General features: G+C 31.6%; 2 protein-coding genes across 2 annotated transcripts; one reads left to right on the top strand and one right to left on the bottom strand.

Annotated features, from left to right (window-relative positions):
* Nucleotides 1-3,042: 3,042 nt before the first annotated feature.
* Nucleotides 3,043-21,099, bottom strand: LOC137924189 (uncharacterized). The gene is made up of 6 exons (XM_068767553.1): nucleotides 20,904-21,099; nucleotides 7,084-7,204; nucleotides 6,216-6,422; nucleotides 5,252-5,488; nucleotides 4,360-4,646; nucleotides 3,043-3,510 (listed from the first exon to the last, which is right to left on the bottom strand). Exons 1-6 carry the CDS (start codon nucleotides 20,914-20,916, stop codon nucleotides 3,110-3,112), a joined length of 1,266 nt encoding a protein of 421 aa, XP_068623654.1. The 5' UTR covers nucleotides 20,917-21,099; the 3' UTR covers nucleotides 3,043-3,109.
* On the top strand, nucleotides 9,434-17,981 carry LOC137924309 (uncharacterized). The gene is made up of 5 exons (XM_068767699.1): nucleotides 9,434-9,457; nucleotides 10,185-10,466; nucleotides 13,064-13,238; nucleotides 14,019-14,199; nucleotides 17,672-17,981. The coding sequence occupies exons 2-5, from the start codon at nucleotides 10,213-10,215 to the stop codon at nucleotides 17,932-17,934; spliced, it is 873 nt and encodes a 290-aa protein (XP_068623800.1). The 5' UTR covers nucleotides 9,434-9,457; nucleotides 10,185-10,212; the 3' UTR covers nucleotides 17,935-17,981.
* Nucleotides 21,100-25,421: the final 4,322 nt, after the last annotated feature.

Genomic DNA, 25,421 nt, shown 5'->3' with positions numbered 1-25,421 from the left:
CATTATATTAAAACTCATTTGCACACAACATTGTCAGTTTTATTATTTGCCTTAAACATATTTACAGATTATTTTAGCGTTGGTCGCGTGATTACTTCCTATGAATTTTAATTACTACTCTTCTTACCGAACAAGCACTACAACGAGGCCGCGGTTTTTTAGATGAAAACGTTATTATATATGGCATATAATTTAAAACCATTTTCAAGTATATACGTCAAAAAATCCTGTTTTACGTTAGAACACGTTTTTCCTAGACAGAACAAATTTGTACTGCATTTTGTCTAGATTTTATTTAAATTAGTTAAATATACTTCGTCTTGTCATAAATATTGTTATAAACGAAAACAACTTTTAATTGTACGTAACATTTATTACTATTACAGTTTGTTAGTTAAGTAAACAATATATAGTCTCCATTTGATGAAATACAGTCCTTTAAACGTTGTGACCAGTTATTAACAGTACCTCGCACTCTTTTTGTAGCAAAATTCTTCACTGCAAATCGTATGGATTCTTTAAAAGACACCAAATGATCGTGTAATTTAAAGCAAACACTCTAAAACTGACCATAAATCATAATATAATATATAAATATCAAGGCTAAATGTCGACTAATCTTCAACTCTGATGAAATCCGGAACGTTCGTTTGTAACCAAGATTGAGTGTGTAGCTTTATGACCCGGCGCCGTCTTGCTGAATGGATTGTTCATGATTACTTAACGCGGTGTTGTTAAGGGACTTAACAAAATTTTGTTGAGAATACTCAAGAGACCATCCTTGAGAATACTCAACGATGGTTTCTTGTTACACCTCTGCCTATGTTTTAATACCTTTTTTAGGCTCCGTCACTCTTTCGTAGTCTCTTTCATGCTCAAAACCATCACTGGATTCGGATAATGCCCACGCTACACTCTTTTGACTAATTGTGAAGCTTCTTTAAAGCTTTCAGCGTAAATACGGTTATTCTGTTTGTAAGAATATTGCACAGTTGTAAAAAAAATTTCACCCATAAACAAAATATTTCTGTGATAATCCTTTGCATGCTTGAGCAGTTGTTTAGATTTTATCAACCTTTTTTGAATCATCAGTTAAAAAATGACCAGTACATCTCTTATAGGTTACAATTCCTAATTCATCTCCCGAAATAAAATCTTTTGTTTTCGGGCAGGATTTCTGCGGATTCTATCCCTTGCTAGTTTAATCGCCTTATCGTACGAACATTACGTAGACGGTCCGACTACTTTTTGTGACAAACAGAGAAAGGAGGTTTCATTGTACCTATCAATAACCCGGTACCAAACATTTGACTAATACTAAGTATTTGGAAGATTTTGACAATTGCATTTATCACCATACCTACTTTTTGTAATGCAATCACAACGATTCGGGTCTCTTTATCACCCCACTCTATTTTAAAATCACAATATATTGACTGTAAAATAAGAAAAAAATTTAAAAATCATACAAAAAATCAAAATTTCTTTTAGATTTTCGATCTAAAATAAATATTTTGTTTATCATTAATTATTACATTAATAATAACAATAATTTCTACCAAGGCATATTAAAAAAATCCATTGAAAATGTATATGTTTATTTTATACAATATTAAATTACGCTTTTTCCTATTATTAGAAACAGTGGTTTGTTTATAAGTTTTAATATGAAATTCTATTGTATATACGCACTTGCAATAATAGAAACGGTATACAGCAATAACTATTAGATATTAAAACAATAAAATAATGAAAATTCTACTTCAGTTTTTAAGTCCAGCCTCTTTTTTCTATTTTATTCTTTCGATTTAGTTCCTGAGATGTGATTCATTTGGATAGTTTACAACAGGGGTACCAAACTCGCGGACCGCAATCGATTTAAGATGAACATTTTTGCGGCGCAGTCGTTATATCTGGTGAAATGTATAAATAAAATGGAAATGTGAATAAAAAAACAAACGAGCGTATAAAATTATAATGTACTTACAATGTAATACAACATTACATATTTACGAATCATTTTAAATTGTACATGTGTAAACAATAATTTTAATTTATTTTCGTTTATTGCAATATACAAGTAAAAATAAACATATTTGTTTCTACTATTATTGGTTTATTTTGTGGCCCCGCTTTAGAGTTTGTCACCACTGGCTTACATGAACTATTAAAGGAGAGATCTTCAATTACATTTATTACAGTTCAAGGACCATTTCGCTCCGTAAGCTCATGTCAGACAAAGCTGTGAAAGACTTATGGCAGGCGGCGTTAACGTCTTCGAAACAATACAATACAATCACATTTACTATTCTGTTCGCCGGGTAATAACAGTACAATTGTACAATAAATAATATTTTACTATAAATTTTATAAAATAATTTTTCTTCAGTAAGTCATCTGATAAAAAGCTTAATATTTTTCAACCGCATTAACTAACTTTCTTAAATAAAATAACCTATAACAATCTTAAGTAATCAAATTTAGAAACCTGTTAATAAACTATTTCAATTAGCCTTTATTATTTATTTAGTATTATTGATAAAGTTTAAATCTACATAAGTACAATAAAAAGGATTTATAATTATCGAAATACCATAATCGCCACGTTTGGCGATAGCATTGTGTTATTATGGTCCGCAGTGGACGCTGCTGCCCATCCTTTGAAAACTAGTTTGTGAGCAGTGGCAATCTTTTATAATTAATGCACAAAGTGTGAATTATACAAGATTGTATTCCAGGATTCGAACTCTCGATCTCCGATCGCAAGTCACATTTTTTTTTACCACTGAGCCCCTGCTCATTTATGTAACTACTTCTTTTGGATAAGGTAACAATTAGTATATATATACCTAAGTGCTATAATTATCAAGAGAGTGTGACTGAATTGTATACTCTAATAGTCTCTTTTTTGTAGCTGAAGCTCTTCGTCGATTTCGAGACTTCTAAGAAACAGCGGATCTTTTAATTACATAGGTTAACAATTAATAAAAAGACACTTATTTGTTTTTAATATATTATCTATATATACATATTATAATATATTATCTATATATACCAAGTATTAAAACCACCTAAATCAAATGCTCTTCTATTAGGTTTCTGTGAACGTCTACCGAAAGCGTAAAATCATTCTATACCATGGCTCAGGGGGTTGAGGTTTGTAGTAATCTGCGTTAGGTCGCGGCACCGTCTTATCTTTTATAGACTCTTTGAATTTATCGACGTAGGCATTCTTAAATCCGTACAATAATACCGCTACGTAAGGGAACCAATCGGCAACTATCAAAGACAAAATATACTGTATATTTATAAGCATTCGGCCTATGCTTGTGGTGTAAAAATTCATGGTTAAAGAATATATAGCAATTTTGTATTTTGCTGCGATACTCAGTTTTCTGTACTCGGGCGAGTTGTCCAAGGTTTCGTAGTCTTTCAGGAATAAGAGCAAAGGAGCACGCTGTGGGAGGCCTTCGACTTTTGACTTTTGGACTAGTAATGATGAGTCGACACCTGAAAAAAACACTTTATATAGCCACAATCTTAATTTCATTAAATTATTTATTATACGTGGAAATAATAGAAATAGGTAAGAAAGAAATTACCTACAATAGAATAAATAAGACGTAATATTACCAGTGTTTTCACAAACCGCGATTTTTTCGAAACATACATTCGACGGACTTAGATACCAACGAAAAATAAAGCGGGCGGTTATGAAATGACAACAAGGGTTGGAAATCCGATGTTCAAAAATATTGATATACCCAACAATTATTATTTTTTTTAATTTACCCTTTTTACAATTTGTTTAATGGCGGATTTTATGACTTAAAGCATTCTCTACCTATTAAACAATAATCAATCTCCATATCTAAGAAATTTTCGGAACCAAGCTAATACTCGAAATTAAGTAGTAATGTTCCTTTTGTCGAGTATATCTTAGTTAAGAACGAATTTTATGAAATTTCATTCGCGAGGGGTTAAGGAAATTCGTAGACGGAGCGAAGACATCTAGTAATATACGTAACATAAAAATAGCTTCATATTACTATGTTCAAAGTACGCAGTTAACAATACAAATACAGTGAAAATCAGAAATATAAAAATAGAGTACAGTATAGTGATTATTATTGAAACTCTACTACCATTTTGAAAATAGAGTTTAAGATTTCTTAAACCCTTCTACATCTAGAAATTAGTTATCTGCTTGGATTTTTCTGATATATAAAAAATATATAAAATTTCACACAATCTACAAATCAGCATCATCATATCAGCCGATAGCCTCTTAATGCGAAGCAAAGTCCTCTTGCTAAGACCGATATAACGAATCTACGAACACAACAACAAAGTGATTACCGATGTCTTCGTGCTTTCCATTCAACTGTTCCTTAATCCGGGACTGCAGAGAAATTCTTTCCGCTTCTGTAAGGATATATCCCGGAACGTTGCACAAGTTCTTTGTGAGGTACAACATACTGCCAGACTCCATTACAGGATTCACTGCCCAAAGGCCGTCCATCATCACGCGACACATATGCTCAAAGTATTCTGGAACATTCTCGAGACACGGCGTAAACACGCGGTCTAGTACATACTGGCAGACCTTTCTGGTTTCCTCAATGTTGTTCCGGCATAAATTATACCTTAAAATAAATGTTTATGTCACAAAGTATCTACACCATGCCTGGGAGCTCATCCAATATTTGAACACCTATAATTTTGCATGTATTATCAAAATTATTAAAAATTTGCTGCAGTTTTAAAATTTAATTTAAAAGAAGCTAATCGACACTTGTATTAAGTGCAAAAAGCAAATACGATATTTTTTAAATATTTTCACTATGGCACGAGGAAAGCTCTAATAGAAAGAAAAATGGAGAAATTTTAATAAAACTAATTAAAATATCATTTATATTTTTCTATACACACCGAAGAGTAAATTTATAATTTAGATATCCGTAACTGTCCAACTTTTGACGACATTATCAAAACAAATAAGAAGTTTTGTTTTGTGTAAGTCTTGGCATGTACGAAATGGAAAACTTTTTCCTAAACTACATTTTATATTGTTCTTTCAACAATAGAAAATGTTTTAAATTACACTTGTCTTTCTGTTCGAACAATAAGTTTTTAAAGTTCAACAATACTCAACAATATTTCACAGAAATAGTGCACTATGTTATAATATTGCTCAATAATTGTTTAAGTAATGAATGTTGACGTAAAATGAAAATTTAGTTATATTTACCTGTCCTCTATGCCAATCATATGGCCAATAACCTTCCAAAAGTGATTGTAAGCCTCCCAGTCGCCTTCCGACACCTGTCTAACACCGAACCTGTCAGGCATTAGCACGGCAAAGCCTATAAAGCCGAACTGCGTGAGAGCCAAATCCCGCTGCGAGACCGTCCCAACATTCTGCATTTGGGCACTCCGGCTTGCCCTCAAATGCCGAGTTCTTACAGCTTCCAAGGATTTCCATGATCTACCAATATTTAATTTTATTTTATTTTATTTTTATGGTCTCCAAAATTAAGGAAACATTTACACAAGAAATAATTACAGGTTAACATTGAAAATACTGTAAAAGAGAATTTATCTAGGGAAAAAATCTCAGGAGACACAGCATGCATTGTGAAATAAAAAATCAATCGTAAATAAGGTATGAAATATTGAAAATAAAAGATTATTCAAAATAAATAGAAGAAAGAAAATGAAAAAACAAATGTTAAAATCAATTGAAAAACAAATACGGATCTGATAGATTTACGTCACAATATTTTTTTTAGTATTGAGCTGTATAAATGTAGGTAATCTTTTAAATATTCAATAAACATTTTAGATTAATCGAAATCTATAATATTTTTAGGCGTCGAGGAGTCTTAATTAAATGAAAGTTTGAGTATGATCCGAAACTTTGTGCAAATTAATAACTTCATTATTATTCATAAGTAGTGTAAGAAAATAACGTGTAATAATGCCTGGTGGGTGTAGCGGAAGTCATAGCAGCCTTATGACTTCCACTGCGCCTACCAAGCCTGCGCTGGCCAGTTTATTTCACTTAAACTTTTTGTTTATAGACCGCAGTCAGAAACTAATATTTTTACAAATCTATACGGAGTATTCGTTCATGTCACATCGTTATGTCGAATAATGAGTTTATTATTTCATGTTTATGTGAAACTATTATTATTATATAAAATGAAACTTACACACTTCCGGGTTTCAATTCATACTTGAACCAAGAGAGCATATGCATCAATGTTGAAACATATCGCCTGTAAGCTGTGTACTTAGAGGACGTTCTTTGAGAATTTACCAAAATCTTTAATATCGAAGGCACGGAAAACACAATGATCAGTCCATGACTCGGCACGGTGGTTAATCCGTAGATAAATCTAAAGAAGAACGTACGACTCCTGGAAAAAAATTAACTTTCGATAGATCTTTGATAATGTAATTAATGTGAAGGGGGCACTTGTTTATCTCAATTTTTGGTTTATTTTGATATTACTGTAAGTTATGCAATAAGTTTGATATAACTTTATGTATTATTATTATAAGTTAACCTTTGGGGGAAGACATGGTAAAAAGTTTCGTATCCGCAACAAAACCATACCAAACCAAACAAAACACTCATATAGTGTCTAGATATATTCCGGCAAACCCATTGTGTTTCAGCAACATGATACCATTTTAAGTTGCTACCCTCTCCTCCACGCTATAGTGCACGCTATCTTTAGCGTACACTATAGCGAAACTGGGAAGCCCTATTCCTTTCTCGCTCCTTCCATAATAAGCTGGTACAGGCACATTCATCTTAACCCTATTTTCCTATCAAGCTATGTATGTAATATCAACCCCTATTTATTACATTTGAGAGGAACAACTGCGATTACAGAATCAATAATAATAAAATTATACTTTTTAATTTCCAGTCGTGTCTAGAAAATGCTAAATACCAAAGAAACCACATAACCATATAATCATTAGAGCTATCTATTTTCACAAATTCCCACATAAAATAGTATTTTTAGCTCAATATGTTTCCCTTCTCTTATCATATAAAAATCAACTCACCTATTAAAGAGATCTTCGTCGAACCATTTAGGCAGTTTCATCTCCAAATCTTCCTCTTTCACAGAGTCCGATGGAGTTTCATGGGCCTCCTTACTAAAGAGACCCTCTAAATACTCGTCCACTAGAGAAATAAACAAGTATGTTACTTATGGAATTAATACATACATACCCAAATTTTTCAACAACTTTAAGCGAGTCCTAATATTTATTTGTTTACAATATATAGTATAATAATATTGCACTATATTTTGTAAATAAGTGAAAGAAGCAGGTGATTGTAGTGGGCGCCATCAATTGTTAATAAATTTAAAGATGGCTTTACATGTGCCTACTTTTTTATAATGTATGAAACTGAAAATTGAATTTTTAACATTTATTTTTCATTATACTCGCAGGTTTTTTAAAGGTTTCCGACTTTCTTTCAAAGTTATGACCCAAGACATTTATTTTTGGTTAGTCACAACAGTAATTTGATACAATTTTTCTACTCGATTATTGTAGTTTATGAAATACTTTGACTTCCATTTTTTCATTTAAAAGACTGTTATTTTTTGGCAACGCGCTCTTGTACTAACTTGAGTATAAATCAATATCAATTCTATGGTATTAAATTTAGGATAAACCAGAGAATCTAAACAAAAAAAAATTGTGAAACATAAGAAAGTTAGATTCGATTTCAAATCCATTTAAAAAGTACGAATTTCTTTCAGATATTATGAAAAGCCTTACTTGGGCTTTGTTATAGTGTAATGCTACCAAGATTAAAGAAACGAAATCTTGCGCGCTAGAAATGACCTGGGTCATTTGGTATATTTCGATGACGTCTGCTGCTAGACACAGACTTCCCCCACAAATTTGGAACAGAACTAGTACTAAGCGGCCTGCATCCATTTTCTTTCGAAGACATTAACAAAGCCGTCTGTACAGATTTCTGTTACCATCCAGCAGTAGATTTACTAACTTGACGCTTTAATAAAAAAGCATACAGTCATCAATCATTGTTTACAATACGAGCAAAATGCTGTGAGAAGTGTTAGAAATATTATAGACAAAAAAAGATGCCGCGACAGCACTCTATGTTGTTGTGAAATTAATTATCAATAATTTTCACACAATACCTATAAGAGCAATTCAATATAATGCGCAGACAAATATTACATTTGTTTTTTCCTGTTTCCTGATGAAAAAGACAATGCAAACCCAGTTTTCATAAAACAAAAAAAACTAAGGTAAACCTGAGATACAAATCCGCAACTATTATTTTTCTTCACTGCCAAAAGTCTGAATTCAGAAACAATGGTGATTGAACAATAGTGATTAGTTTACACTGCGCGTACAAAAGCAAAACATTTCTGAAATCGATTTCGAATCCAGTATAATCTCATAGTTCCCTGCCGTTGGCCGTCATAACATGCACATTTATTTTTTTTTATTCACCTTTCTATTCAAAGTGTGTTACAGCGACTGGGTGAGCATTTTAATTTGGCGATATTACGAATCTAGTGGAGACTTGAATTATAAAATACTGAGATTACTTTGAGCTTGAAATTACTAATTCAAAAAACTTTGTATCCCAATAAAGATAAATATTATTATCGATAACATGATTGTACAGAAACGAATCTTTTAAAGGTGCGTTTGTCCTTTGTCCTGATTCACAGACAGAAACTTTTTTCACAATATTAATTTTACACATAATCTTCTTATTTTCGCTCTCATCTTTTATCCATCTCAATAGAATGTGTGACACATTTTTTTCTCTTTTATCCATCATAAACTCTTCTATTCAATTCTGTACTTTATCTCTTCTTGCTTTCGTCGCCTTCCCTATGAAATACTAGATGACAATTTTGATTTATTTTGTTTTTATATTTCCGTTCTATTCTTACTTTACATTTTGTATTTTCTGCATAGTTTGCGCTATTTAGTCTTTTATATCACGTGAGACACTCTCGTTCAATCATTAAAGATGTTTTCTAAATCTATGTCTTGTTATGTAAAACATCTATGTGTACTTTTTTAAATTCAAAAATTATTATAAGAACTGGCTTTAAAAGAGGTACTGAATATTTTTTTTTTGGTTATGGATTAATACTGTTTGCGTATTAGCATTTATAGCTTTACCTATTTTTGAGGTGGCTATTAAAAGCGTTAAGGCTAGACCTTTTTACAATTACTAATCTCGATGATCTCCGCATATACATTGATTCAGGTCGTTGCAATATTCATTTCAACAAATTGGAATCCTATGAAGTTCATAGGTTGTCAGATAGGCGACGGCGCATGGCCACCGATTCTATTTTTTTAACAAATAAATAAAACACGCATTGTTTTTTTAGGTATCGGAATGGCTGACACCGATTCGTGATCAATAGTGAGTACTTCTGTATTAGTCATTAAGTCATTTTATTATTATTAATGTGTATTTATATTATATTAACAATGGACAGCCTTGAATAGTGATATCATTTTGTCTCTATCTGTACATCTATCAATTAAGACCTATTTTCTTAGTTCATGATATAACTTCAAAACAGCTTTATTGACAGCATTAATATTTTTTCATAATTTCGATACATTTCGCTGAAGGTTTTTATCCAAAAAAAATAAAAATTACTTTTACAACTTAACTTTAATTTTTAAACCTAAAAATTTCCAAAAAACTATGAATATTACTAAAACTGCGCATTTGAAAGTGCGCTATGAACTTCAGGCGTTAGAAAATTCGCTTTGAACTTCGTACGTTTAACAGACAACGTGCGACAAATTCGTATTGTCATTTTTCATTACTGCACTGGACAGTATAATCGGCCATTATATATAATCAATAAATTTATTGATCAGTCTTAAATATGTTACATAAATGTATTTTTTCAATGCTAAACTCCTTAACTTTTTGCAATACAAATTCTAATTAGAATTAAAACTATATGACGATATTATTGATAGAGAAAAACAAAGAAACAATTCTAATAATCATTTAGACACTGTATATATCTCTCTTTAAAAAAACGTTAAAAAATAAGGTGATAATCTTTTAAAGCTACACGAATATCGGTCATAATCATTTTATAGCTTTTATGTATTTGTCAAATTTGCAGTAAAGTATCAGGTAGAAGATCGAACAAAATGGTCGATAAAATAATGAACGATGATAAATTAAAAACTTTCTCGATTATCCCCGAGACTGTTGAAGTGCCGAAGAACAATTTGTTATTACGATCACCCAATATATCTACAAAATTACCGAACTCAACAAATCTTAAGATGAAACTGGAGATTATTGTGCATAACGCGAAACATCTGGCCGATAGCTTGAAGTCCCAGATATTATTGGTACAGCAACGTGAGGATGTTCTAAAGGAAGCCATATTTAACGGATGGTAAGTAATTTAAATGTAGTAATTAATTCATAATAAGAAATAAAGCTTTCGGAATATCAAATGTTCGATAAACTACACCCCACCACCCAATAATCGTTCCTAAAACAAGTCACGTTATATAAAGAATAAAAAACGTTTGAGGAACAGTTTCTGTAACATTTGTGCGAAAGAAAAGTCTCGTTCTTCCCTGCCGACGGTCAGTACACTTCGGCACGCGTGCCACACACGTCACCTATATAAACTACCAAGCATTCAATCTAGTTAAAATCTATTGCGAAAAATAACTGCAATGAAATATTCATAAAATTCCATTAAATCGCTGTCTTGTCTTTTATTTATTGGTTTCAAGCGTCAGTCGCTGCAGTTATTCTTTAAGGCACTTGATTAATATTACTAGACTCTTGATCAATTATCGTAGAAGCCTTTAAAAAATAATGAGTAGGTTATACTATATCAGTTAGGTTCGAACGCTAGCGTACCATTAATTTTAAAAGTTTATACAGTGTGATTGGTAACAGATGTTTAAGCTTCAAAAGGATGAATATAAAACTCATTTGCTGTCACTTCGTGTATGTTACACCCAATACAAATTAATGGATTCAGGAATATTAAATAACGTAATGTTGATATAGTAAGAAAAAAAATTCTAAATTCAAGTTACTACATATTAAAATTAATGATTGTTTACCATTAGCTCCTGCATACTTTTTACTTATTTAATGGAATCAGGCGTTACCTTGCGGAAGTCCATTCTAAGTAAGAAAAAGACCAATAATTAGCCACTTCCGCACATGCAGTGGTAGTCGTACAACAAAGTGCACCGCCAGCCCGCTGACAAATGCGTATGCGGCAAACAATGCGAATTACACAACTGCCACCGTTAAACCACTCAACACGTGTTTCACCCCTCCACGGGGCATCTTCAGGAGTTATGTTACAACGATTAGTGCCAAACACAGAGTGAGCCACTTGGTGGTGCACTTTGTTGCACGACTACCACTGCATGTGCGGAAGTGGCTAATTATTGGTCCTTTGCATACTTTTTACTAACAAAAATTACTAGACTTTCACGTTCCAATAGAAAATTTTACTCTATGCGAGTTAATTGAAAATATCTGTAAAATCTTAGCTTTTACACCTATAACCAATCACTTGTATATTCCTAAAATATATCCTTGCTACGAATTTATAAATTGTTTTGAATAACCATTAAAGTTTTAGGCGAGTAAAATTAAAAAATGATCTCCTATTCCGAATATACACACATATCTCTACTCAAAAGATTTTGCATTAGAACATAATTAATCAATATTCGATATTGTCCCTTTCGATTCAGCTAACATACAACACACAGAAATTTGCGATCTATGTGTTCATTTTTGTTTCTATATACAATTTATTGTTTATAGCTATCACTTTTCAAACGAGTCAAATAAAATAGATACTAAGAACATATACAACTCCACTGTAATGGCATCTTTCAAATTAGCGTGTGGAATAAAGTTCTAAACGTGCACTGATATATGAAAATCTATCATATAAAACATAATAGTGTGATCATTTTCACAAATCTCTTACAGTAGTTAGAAAAAATTATTTCTTATATTATTAGGTTTATTGGCACTAATAATACTCATGTTATTTGTTTTGTTTAATAAGATTTTTAAAGGTATTCTATAATAATGTAAAGGATGTTAAATTTTAACGCCTTTAGTAAAGTGTAGATATAATTTAAATATTACATTTTAATAATTTTGTACTTAAAATGCCAAATTCGAAGGCCGATTGAATAACAAAGATCGATATAAATAAGCATTACAAGAGGCTACCAAATTAATTGTCTGCTTGTAGAATTCAAGATAACCTTCTAGCGAATTATTAATCTTGCAAACGTACCAAATCTTAGTGTATTAATGAGTATATAAAAACGAATCTCTGCTTACCTTGCCTATGCCATAAGATACACTTTACTGAAATCATTCATATTTTTTGTAAGTCTACTAATACTTTTTAGAAGGTTTTAATGGAAAAAAAACAATATAGCGTAGAAATTTGAAAAATTTAAGAAAATACAATGACTTGCAAATTTGCGCGTTTAACAGTTTGGTTTAAACTTCGCGCGTTTGACAATTCACGCGCTCTTCTCTCTCCCCTCCTGATTGTCATACGTCAGACTTCCTGCAACCAGACTGGAGATATATATAACCCAAAGCTTTACTTCAAAATAATAGATAGTTATACAAAAAAAATACGTTTTCTAATAATAAACAAATTTAAATAAATTAATCTAATTTCTCAAATAAAAAGCACACAAAATAATTAACTCTTAGTAACATATGTCCGAGGATATTTCTAACATTCTGAGTTATATATAGTCACGTTTTCTTATACATCTCGTATCCTCATGTCATCTCTTGTCAAATTAAGAGACTAACCTCCCTCCACCCCCTTCAGAGCAAACGCATTTTATGGACGGCTCCGGAAAATTAATATTTTACTATGTTATGTTTTATATGTAACATGGTTTTGACAAGTCAAAGCTTCTTGACAATAAAATTGCACTCTTTGTTATTTGACAATATTGTAATAAATCGCAGGATGGGTGTAACTACTTTGACCGTAACTACATTGAAAAGAATGCCTCGCAAGTACATAATACGCAATGGATTCTGGACTCTATGCAATGGTATTGTACAGCATCCGGCAACACAAGACGTTACCGCAGCGATTTTTACCGAAACGTATAATTCACCAAAGTGCATCGGACAAGAGGTTTGTATCTATTCGATAATTTATGTTAACAGACAAACGCAATTTATCACGTGTTCAAAGTATCACGGAACTGGCACTACAATTTTTAATTTATAAATGACTTCCACGTTGACCACAAACTAGATAGTAAAAACATACGAAAGAGGATTAAAAAATATTACATTATCACTAATCAAATTTCCCTCTTTTACAATTTAAAACATATACCATTGCAATAACAATTAACAATTTTCATAGAAAAATTTAAACTGGATATGAAAACCAAACATTAACGATGTGTTTAAAAATATCCAACCGGCTAAAAAAAACCTGATCAAGTAATAAAACGATGCCAATGTTTATTTTTTAGAACTACCATATACGTGGTGATTGACCATAAGTGTAAAAACTGAAGGTATGAATATATAAGTGTCAGATGAATATATATAACAGTACACTCCGCTCAAAAATCAATAGTTTCAGAAATAACAAAGAACATATTGATTATGACTTGATAAGAAAAATAGTTTTCAAAATTCGAATTACAACACATAAATTAATCATTGCCCACGGCACCGTCAAAAAATTTTGGTCTGTCACATTGCATTACTTTCAGAATTATCACTCAACACAGGATTAGGAGTAAAAGCTTAAAGCGGTACATATATAGCTCATTTATTGATAATTTACAAATCACCCTGTATTTGGCCTCTGAATTCTAATTATCTATATCTATCAGACATAATCGGTATTGCCAGCAAAAAGTGACACGGACATATAAATTGCGCTTGTTCATTTTAGGTGACGACAAAACCGGATCCTTGCGTGTTTAATTCAATAATTAAATACGATACAGTTCCAACTCAAAGGAGACTAGAGTACTCGGAAGAAGAATATCTCTGCCTCAAGTCAAATTTTAATAATACACTAGAACAATATTTCAGCGTGCCGAAGCAGCTAGTCAACAAGACGTGCAAAAACGGTATGATTAATCAAATAACTAAAAAAAAGACTATTTATTCTTGTAAAGCCGAATTATATTTAACTACTAACTATGCCCGCGACTGCCGCCGCCTGGAATATAACAAAAAAAAATATTTTATTTTTTCTTAAATTATATTCTAAGTTATTACATCATCTATCTTGTAATATAGGTCTCGTCAAAAACGGTTCAGTCATTTCAGAGATTAGCCAGAATATACAGACACACAGAAAAACAAACTAGAGTTTTCATAAATGTAATTTTGGTATATGTACCGTGTTTTTTAATATTACAAACAGAAACACCGATTTTATTTATTTGTAAAGATTTGCATGAGTCTTCGTAATTAATCCCCGAGTATGCTTTAAAAATAGATTAGATTATTGATTTACAGTTGGTTGATGATATCTGAGTTTGCATTATTTAAAAAAATGTACGTATGTAATGCAATAATATTCGCATTTATATAACTTTTAATGGAATTTTTATACTTAGAAGTAAGGCTTCCATAGTACACCGCAACTACTAAAATTTTAGGTTTTTTGAAAATAGCGACATTTTGTTGATAACAAGATTGATCTTCTACACAAAATCGACTATACTTGTTATAGATTTCTTCGTTGCTTAAATTACATTTCTCAATTTTTTTCGCGTTTTAATTACAAAGGGGTATAATATTTTCGATGTATCGAATAATTTAGGTCCGACAGAAAAAAATCTAAATATGGCTGGAAACAGTGTTTTCTTTTTTTTTTCATATTTTTTTTTTTGATACATAACCCGGGTAGTCTAGTTATTACTAAATTATGATAATTTACACATTACCTTTTTAATAATCAATAATGAAAACCGATAGAAATTTAAAGGTAAACGTTTTAAATTAAAGAAAATTTTAAGTCTAATAATCCAACCGTAATTGCGCTTTTTTGTTACCATGAAATGAATTAATAATGTTATTAATTTTATTATTCTGTTACTAAAGATGATAGAGACTTGCTAGTTATCAGAAAAATACATAATACGTACATCATTTTTTAAACACGCTTATATAACACTACTCTCGCTCTTCCTGGGATGTCATAAAACTTGACTTCAAAGACAATATCCTCCAACGTGCGAGCCCTATGCCCGGCAGCTAAAAGATGATGGTTGAATAGGAAGAAACTGCAGTCAAGTAAACCCGTCAACTTTGACATTATTTAGAAGATAAATTGGTTACAGGAGCCCAGACAAGCTGCATGGTCCTTCAATTTCTATAGATAAATAATGTAGGTAAAAAAAAAGAATGTGGGTAAATATGACAATGGAAACAGTATATATGGTACTATTTAATGTTTTAAAGACAACACATTCGTTGATATTTAGCGATAAATCTGTTGATAGCATTTTTTTACCTGCGACAAGTTTTTTCAGAATAAAATTGACACGAGTTATTATTACTCAGATAACCGAGGTTATGTAACGAGGCTTGGATACGACGCACGTATATATTTTTTTTAAATGTCATAATTATCTTCCTCCACAAATTTTTTAATAGACAGGTTGTACCTTCTTACTCTGAGATCTTCTACAAAATAGACGATTAAAATCTGGACATCTTCGGACACTATATATAAATATGGATTGGCCATAGAAACACGAGAGTTCCGTGCTTTACAGTTAACGCCGCTTCTATAACAAGCTGGGATATTTTAACCCTATTTTCACTTAATTTCTTCTAACAGGCTTTATGTGCATAAGCTTGGCAGAATTTTTTACGGTTTAAAATTACTTTACCGCCATCATTATATCAATTGTAAGACGTCCTGCTGGACATAAACCTCCCCTAAAAATTTCTAATACGAACGGCTGAAAGTGGCCAGTATCAAGCGTCTTCCGATGACCTTAAGAAGGTCAATATTCGTCCACTTTGTGTGAACGTCCTACACTACTCTTGCCAGTCCGTGGTCTCTACTCCAAAACCTTAAGATCTCAACGACCATTTGCAAATGTCCCCAGTTGTAGTCACCACCACATTAATCATGATCGACAATTAATTATAATATAATATTGTATTGAAATTACCGGCGTTATTTTCATTCACAAATGAAACTTTATTTAGAAAACCAAGGTCATAATAAACGATCGCACAATAAATTCATTGTCAAATTTAAATAAAATTAATATTAATTTCTCTCTGACTCGTTATGTCTAACGTTTGTTCTAAAAATAGTTTACATTTATATATGAAATGTCAAATGGATTTTTTTAGATATTTATAACAAAAGTCAATAGGTACCAAATCGACTAGTAGTGTTGCAGCTAAATTAGCTAATTCAAACGCTATCAATGTGATATATATTTATATATGAGAAAATGTATCTTGTGTAATTGAACACAGAGACTCCATTCTAGAATAAAAATGGATTTGCCAAAAATGTCTGTGTTTAAAAAAATACGCCACACAAAAACAACTGGCAATGAGCGGAAAATTAGACCGTTATATTACATCGCTTCGTCAATCACATGACATTTACATTGTGAAATTCGTATGGTCATGTTAAATAATGGAGCATGTTTGTCTTGGAAACAAGCGCCTCGTTACCTCCCTGCATTCGTTCTCAAATAATACATAACGAATACAATAATTACTATGTACGTAGTAATACGTGAGGTCAACACACAACACAAGTATTTATAGATTACAGGTGTAGAACGGGAGATTGTGTACCTCAATTGGTTTCAGAAATATTAAATAACGTTACGATAACATGATAAAAAAAAGCAATAAAAATAATATTGTAAATACTGACAAATAAACAATATATTAAACCCGATGTTTAAAACGCATCCCAATAATAATTATAATTGTAATATCCCTAATAAACCACAATTTTTTTTTAAATATAAGTAAAAATTCCACCAGTTAATAATTCATTATAAACTAAAACGTAATATTTTGATTTCAAAACAGGACACCCATCTTAACATGTTTCATTGTGTATTTAAGCCCGTATTTTAATTATGTGTGAAATTTAGTACATTAATGCAGATACAAAAACAATTATTCTTCTGTGAGTAGCAATAAATCTATTCTTCTTTTTGTTTTGTCAGCGACTTATCCTGTGTCTAGTGGGGGTATACCCATTGTCTGCCGGCTTGTGGTCGCCACACGAAAAGTCGGCCAGACCGTGACCGGACCATGACCGGAAATTTTCTATTCATCATTATCATAACCATTGCTTCAGTCATCACACGTCCACTGCTAGACACAGGACCACTACCCCCCCCCCTTCCCTAGATTTCCAATACAACCAGTTAGATGCGTTAAGGTAGTTGAATAACGATATAGCGTTAAACTTAGCAAGTTCTTTTTTACTTTACAACATTAAATTTATGATCTTAATATATAATAGTTTAGTTCAAATTTCTAATTAATAATTATTCTCCAGTATTTAATTTATTTATATAAATAAATCTTAATCCCTTTCAGGTGTGATAAGAAGCTTAGCGGACAACATCTCAGAGTGTAGTCTTCGTGTTATATCTGACTATACGTACTATCCCAATAAGAACTTGCCTGCTTCCCATCTGCCATTGGAATACTGTGAAGGTCATCACGGTTCGTGCAAACTAATCGTCGCCTGGCATCTCTCGAATACAAGTGTAGAAAACTTCGAATTCATCAAAGATGATCCCAATTTCAAAAGTTACTTCATAAAATCGGGTTCCTACGTCAATAATCCTATGTACTAGTTGTGTAGTGTAATATAGTTTATGGATTTTATTAATTTACATGTAATCGTCATTTTGTTGTATTATAATATGTATTTAATCCAAATAGGCACGTCAACAGTAATACTAAGTTTACATTGGTTTCATTAATGGAATGATTTACCGTTGAATATGACTTGCCAACTCACTACCTATTTTTAATAAAATGGTTAAGAACTATTTACTACACCTATGATTATTTATCCGTTAAATCATTTCTGTTTATTTCTCTGTTTCTTTATTCTTTTTAATGCAAAGTGCGATCCAAATCAATTTTATGTGTTATTTATTATTGTATTACATTTATAATATGTTTTACACCTTATATATTATAAATTCATGTTATATACATATGTATGTGTATTGAAGTATTTATGACTATGTATGTTTTGTACACTTTAACTACCTATTATTTGTACTTCGACCTTTTCAATACTATGGTTGTATGTAAGAGATTGCCTTGAGTACGCCGCCCTTTGTACTTTTTTGTATATTATTGTGAAACTATTTAACTGTATTCTAACGTGTTCAACAAAGAATATTAAATAAATAAATTTAACAAAGTTCAATATATTATAACCATGATTACTTTTTATATATGTATATAGCCCTGTCCATTATAATGCTTGCAATATAGTTTATAATGTATTCGTCTAGTATATAATATTTTCAATTTTAAAACATTTCTTGCCGTTCGTAAAAACGTATAAAAACAATTTCTAACGAAATATTTTTAGATCAATGTTTAAAATTGACATTTTTCTTAACTGTCAAGAAGTAAAAATTAGTATACATACATATTTTTTGTATACATATACCTGAAGTCTTAACAAAAGATCCAATTTTGTTAATAGTATAAAAACCAAAAAAAGAACCTAGGCAAACAGAATAACTACTACAGTGGGACTAATTTAAGTTAATAAACATAAGTACTAACACTGCTCTGAATGGATATATTATTAATCTTTGACGCTGCGTCTTTTCTTAATGTATATGTATAAAAATAATTACTATTTGCCTTTGGTCACGCCATAACTTAAAAAAGACTTGATCGTTCTATTTATATTCTTAACAAGTTTTACAAAAAAAAATGTCTAGAGACTTGAAAAATTTTAAACATTGTAATGACTTAAAACTTCGCGCGTTCGACTATCCACTTTGAACTAACGTTTGCCAGTTCACGCTCTGCATGTTTGTATTGTCGTTTAACAGCTGCGTAAAATGTCTACCGTGGAACAACGTGTAAACAGCAGTAGTAAACCACGAGTGTTTTCCCGAGAATATCCTATGGAATCAATCACGCCTTCTTAGAACAGATACGCCACAAGAAGGAGAAGGAACAGCTGCATCAGCCATTGCAGATTGATCACACACTTATTTTACATTTAATAAATAAGAGACTCGTCTAGGTTTTCTACGAGTACCAAATATATTTTTCTATTGAAATCTGACTGGCCAATAGCTTTTGGTTATACAAAGTGTATCGGGATAGCTAGTATAATAATAAAAAATAGACGAAGAATATGGTTGGGCCGTAAAAGGATCACCAAGAGTTATTAAGCATTCAAAGGAGATCCAAATGCTTTTACTTGACAAGGTGACGGAATTATCACAATAATATGATAATAACATACGTACGTATGCATGGTTATAAGGATTTTCAAGATATTAATTGTATTTGTTTGTTTTATATCGAAATATAGATAAGTAGTACATATATTTAACGTTATTATGAAGATACGTTATTTTTTACTTTTATCATATCATTATCAATTATTTATATCATCTATCTTTAATAATTTATCGTTCTCACACATTCTTGCCAGTGCACTGTTTTGGATTAATTTGGTATTAAGTCACATTTGTTCATAGTTTTATATATAGTGATTTATGTATATATACATATATATCGTCAGGACTGAGACTCTTGATCACTTGGGGTGGGTTCAATTGTCGAGAATCAAACACATCATTGAAGCTCGACTAGGTGAAACGAAGATATAGTTACGGTCGCAGGTAGTCGCTGGATGCGGGCAGAGAAAGATTGAACATCGAAACAATCTTTGGGTGAAGTCTATGCCTTGCATTAAACTTCTATTGGCTGATATGATGATGATGATGACGATGATGACATCATATAAATTATGTTAATATTGCCGCTGAAATACTAAAAAAAATTTAATTGGCCATTGTGAATTGTTGTTCGGCGTGTGTTCTTTCCAAAAGGCATCTTAACAGGAGGATAGTAACGAGCTTTGATAAATAAGAAAACGGACACCAGAGATGACATAGTAAATAACGTTATGAAGACGAATTTTACTCTTTTATCCTAAGCAAAGAAATAACTGAAATTACAACTTCCAACTTTAACTGTTTTATACTTAAAAAATAAACTTGATAAATGATTCAGTTCATTCCCGTCTATCGATTTTAAAATATATACTAATTTATTTTCTCAGGATTTATTATTAAGTTAACTTATGCGTCCTTCGTTACCGATCTTAATTGCTATTGAATCAAAATCGATGGCATATATTATATTGAATAACTCTGCATGCCAATACACTATAAATTATCATTTCCCGCATCAAAACAACACAATGAGGCTATAATAATTATCGCCTGTAATAACTATTACAGAGCTTTGGAGCTATTCCATAGATACATGTATATGACATAAATGCATGTATAAAATACATGTATAGTACTAATTAACTATTAACTATTTAACCTTTGATCCTTGAAAATCCCCAAAATCGATGTATAGATTAAAAATGTTTTGATACGTAGCTATTACGAATTAAAAAAAATTATGTATATGTAAAATTATGTAATAAAAATTTTATGTAATTAAATTCTTATAAATTTATACGAGTTGTTTTAAATTATATTTTTTCTGTTATACTAAACAAGCAGTAATACGCTGTAAAAAATAATCACATAATATTTACCTGTTAAGTCCATGACAGAATATTAATAAAATTTCACTAAATAATATAAATTTGCACCATGCAAAGGATTGTTTTTAAAATTAAGATCACGCTGGCGAACAGTAGACAGGTATATTTCGCACTGAAGCGGATTGGCAAATCAATCCACATATATAAGAATCGTTAGAGATAAAAATGAAAAAAATCACAATTAAAAACGAAATATATTCACACTTGTTTATCTATGATGCTTAGAACACTCCCTCGACTTTTGTCTTTGTGACACTTTTTCAACGTGCGAATTGTGTAATAGGCAATATAATTATCTAATACTCTGTGTAGCCTTGAGACATAAAACGTATCGTATGTATATTCATTCTAAAAATGTGTTAGCAATTGCAAACTCGGCGGAATACAGGATGATTATTTACAGGTGTAAAAGTTTTGAAAGGATAAATGTGTAGATCATTTGCTGACAATTAATGTACTACACTCTTACCAAAAATATAAGGTTTCAGAAATAATTACAAATGTAATGATAACGTAACTAGAAAAAACGTTTTCGAAATTCATTTTACCAATTATTTAAATTAATACATTATTGCTATCTTTTCCCGCAGTCTGTGTACTGCTGGAATTTATTGACCTGTAACATTCCTATTAAAAAATAAATAATGTAACATATTTCAAAGTGATCCCTTTATACAGGTGACTGTGAAAGGTCGTAAAAGCATTAACATTCACCTTTTAAAGCTATTTTTTTGTCCTTTGTTCTTATTAAGTAAATTAATTGAATAAACTTAATTTGGTAATTTTATTAATTGTTTATTTAGCCTTCATTTAAAGGACTAACAGCAGATGTATCCCTTCTTGACAGCCTACCGACCCCTGTGAAAATTTGTAACATCTGAAACACAACTTATAACAATATCATTAAAATAAGTATCTCTATCTGAGTACTGAATAATCACGATATCTCTGGAACCATAAGATTAAGAGACTTAAAATTTAATAATAATATTATTTTTTCCCAAGTAGAGATGAACTAAGAATTTCAAGAAACGGATTTTAAGAAACTCGTTTCGAAAGCTAGGTTGAGGGAACGTTTCTTAAAAAAAATTATATTTTCTTACTACAGGTCTCATAGATATAACTTGGCAAGAATCTCTTTTTTAACGTGTTAAAAATACAAAGAATGAATTTGATGAAATGTAAAAAGAGAGCGCGGGCCGCGCGACGCGAGCGGGAGACAACTACATTAGTTCATAACATTAAAGATTATATTATAAATATTACACTATAGTGTAACTTAACTTTTAAGATTCCTCGGCGAGTAAAAAACCGTGCATGGCTTAAACAAAAATTCCATCAACGTTACTTTCAATAAATTTATGTTCTTTAAACGAAATACAAAAAAATTTTTAAGTATGAAACTGTGCCATCTCAGTGTAATCAAACATTTCAAAATTCCTACTAAAATTAGAAAAGAGAGAAAAATAGCGAAGATAACAGAATAAAGTAAAAGAAAGGATGAATTAAAAAGTGACAATTCAGAGAAAACTTTCACTTATTAATAAATATGAAAAAAATGAGAAATAGATAAAGAGTAAATTTACGATAAACTTTCATTCCCACGAAAAGATCAAACTATTCAACTTACTTTCATAGAATATCTGCCCTACGACAACGGCTATGTTGCCACTTCTGTTACCCCGCGCCCCATTTACTTTGTCGAAGAGATGAACTGCTGCTTCGGGAAAAGCTCACTTCGAGGCGGCAATATATGCTCCAAACAAAAGCAGGAAGACGAGTCTGAGGGTGATTAGCGTTTGAAACGTAGGAGCCCCACCGAAGAATTACCGAGGCTGAGAGAAAGTCGTAGAGTTGAGCCAGTTCATTCGTGCCCTAACTGATCATTTCAGCAGAGGAGGAGGCTGAGCGCCCTTTAACATTTTTCTAGCCAAACAAAGGACGCCGAGAAGAATTGTCTCTCCGACTGGAAACTAGACTAGCCCCCCCCTTTCCCGTCAAAAATAACAGAGATCCGGGAGAGCTACTAACATTAAGGAGCTTCTCGGACTGAGCGCCTCCGCATCGTGATACTGAGAAAGATTCCGAAAAATCTCATGTAAAAAGCCCGTCGCAGAAACATCTTTAAGTCCTCGGAAAATCTTTGGGACATCTGGTGCGGGGTATCGGGAGGCGTTCTCCGTAAAAAATCACATGAAAAACGCCTTCTGCGAGTTTGTAGCATTAATAGCATATTTACATTTGCAAAGGTATAATGGAAGGAGGAGCGTGGGCCGAAGGTGTCATATGGCCTGAGGGAGGTGTACGAAGACATATACACTTCCAAGGAAGTGGTGCGCTCCCTTTAGAGAAACAACATGTACCTAACTCACACCCAAGCCGATACGAGTTTCCATTGACCAAGGCAGGTTCAAAGACGCTCACCGCAAGGCTCAGAGGCTAAAAAGTAAGATGGTCATCGTTGTTCGTCGAACAATAAACACCCTGGGGCTATTTTACAGTGTCCATCATGCGGTGGTAGCAATATCACGTCACACTAACTCGTGCATGTATTGTACGGACCAGACTCAAGATGCGGTCGCAAGATTCATCGATGTGACGAATACGGCAACCACCGCACAGACACTGGGGTACAACCTGAGGACGGCAATATGAAGTAGGAATGAGGAAGTGGTCGCACAAACCGAATTTTTAAAAACTGGACATTGTTATTGCGTCGTTAAAACAAAAAAGACCCCAATGATTTTTAAAGATATTATCATTATTAATTAACTTCAACTTAGTTTTAAACAGTTTACGATATAACTTTGTTAATAGTTTAAAAGACAAACAGTGTAACATGCAAAAACGTGAACAAAAAAAAATTCGGAAATATTACACGTAATAAAGGCTCCTAATAATAAAAAATCTATTACCACGAAACGAAAACAATGCTAATAAACGAAATATGTATTTAATCACAAACTGATCTAAAATATATAACATACAATCATTTATATGTAACTAATAATGGCAAATGGTATAGACGCCAACGTAAAAACATCTGTCATTATTCTGATCATTTTAAATATAATAAAAAACGCGTTTAATCAATTTTTATCTGACAGCTAATAAAAATAAAGTATCGTTATATAAGCTTAAACAGCATTGCGTAAGATTAACCGTGTATTGATGGCGCTGTAGCTAATGAAATTACTGGCGAACACGCAAGTTTTTTTTGTTTGAAATGACAGCTTGCTAGGAAGAATCCTGTAGTTAAAGCAGCTGAAAAGGTTTTTTATCTAACCAGATTAGAATTCTGCTCTTCCCAACCGTACTTGTATGTACAACAATTATAAATAAAACCAAATATGTATTTGCACATAATAACAATTTAAAGCTTTTTTACAAAAGTAGTCATTAGCTGTTTAACTGTTAATTCTTGGGTTTCTTATATTAATAAAAAATATATACTATTTTTTTCGATGTTTATTTCAATCAAAAATTAAAAATCATTTGCTTTATAAACACGCCAAGACGTAGGGTAAATATTCGATTGTTGTTGGGCGCTGTTAGCTTTTCTGGCTTTAACAACTTGATCCAAATCGGGACTTGTGCGTGGTAAACAAAATAAAACAGAAGAAATCGACACAAGCTCAAAGTAATACGTTTACCATACAAAACAATAGATGCGTCTAAAACCATCCTTATCTGTTGGTAACAAACCACTAAAGAAGTGAAGCTTTTTTTGGTATTGTCTCTATCCGGCGTATATGCTTCAAGAATATATTATGCTATAAATTGTATAAAAAGAACTAAATTGCTAATTAGAAGTAATAACGAATTAACGTAATATAAATAATATTATAATGATAAAAACTCCATTCACTTATTACTTTTTTATTTGGTTAAAGTAAAATAAAAATGAGAAACTTTGGAGTACGTTTAATTTTCAAAATATATTTAAGACACAAAATTCTAGTCATATTTGCGTTGAAAAAGTATAAATAGCAAATTATTACAAATCTATTTTGACCATGACTTCTATGATGCACCAAAATCAGCATGCTTAGAAACTATTAATATTGTTTGGTTGTATTGTAATGCGATAATACAAACAAGGCTATATATTTTTTTTTATTTTCTTTAGTTTAAAGATGTTTGGACATAGCTTGACCATTTCGCACTCTTAGGCCATCGTCATCATATCAGCCGATAGACGCCCACTGCAAAGCGTCGCCCCTTCTTCTCAAAGATCAACAGAATAACTTATCTCTTATGTTAACAAAGGTATTATACTATATGCATTGGTGCGTCCCTTCTTAAGTATATCTTTATCAGTATTTTTATCAGTATAGTTACCCATTCCATAACCAAATCTTAAAGAAAGCAGTAAGTATAAAAAATATACAAATATGTTAACCTTTAGCAATAAACAATCTAGAGAAATAATAAGGTATAGGTGTCATATAGACCAAAAAAATAAAATAAGAGATTAGCGGTAAAGAAAAATGTAAGAGTAGCCAATGA

The sequence above is a fragment of the Battus philenor genome, unplaced genomic scaffold, assembly GCF_028537555.1.
Source record: "Battus philenor isolate CCGP_79_NKW_IND1 unplaced genomic scaffold, ilBatPhil1.0.hap1 SCAF_23, whole genome shotgun sequence".
NCBI classification, from domain to species: domain Eukaryota; kingdom Metazoa; phylum Arthropoda; class Insecta; order Lepidoptera; family Papilionidae; genus Battus; species Battus philenor.
Note: the sequence above shows the minus strand (reverse complement) of the source record. Positions and strands in the feature narration are given on the sequence as shown.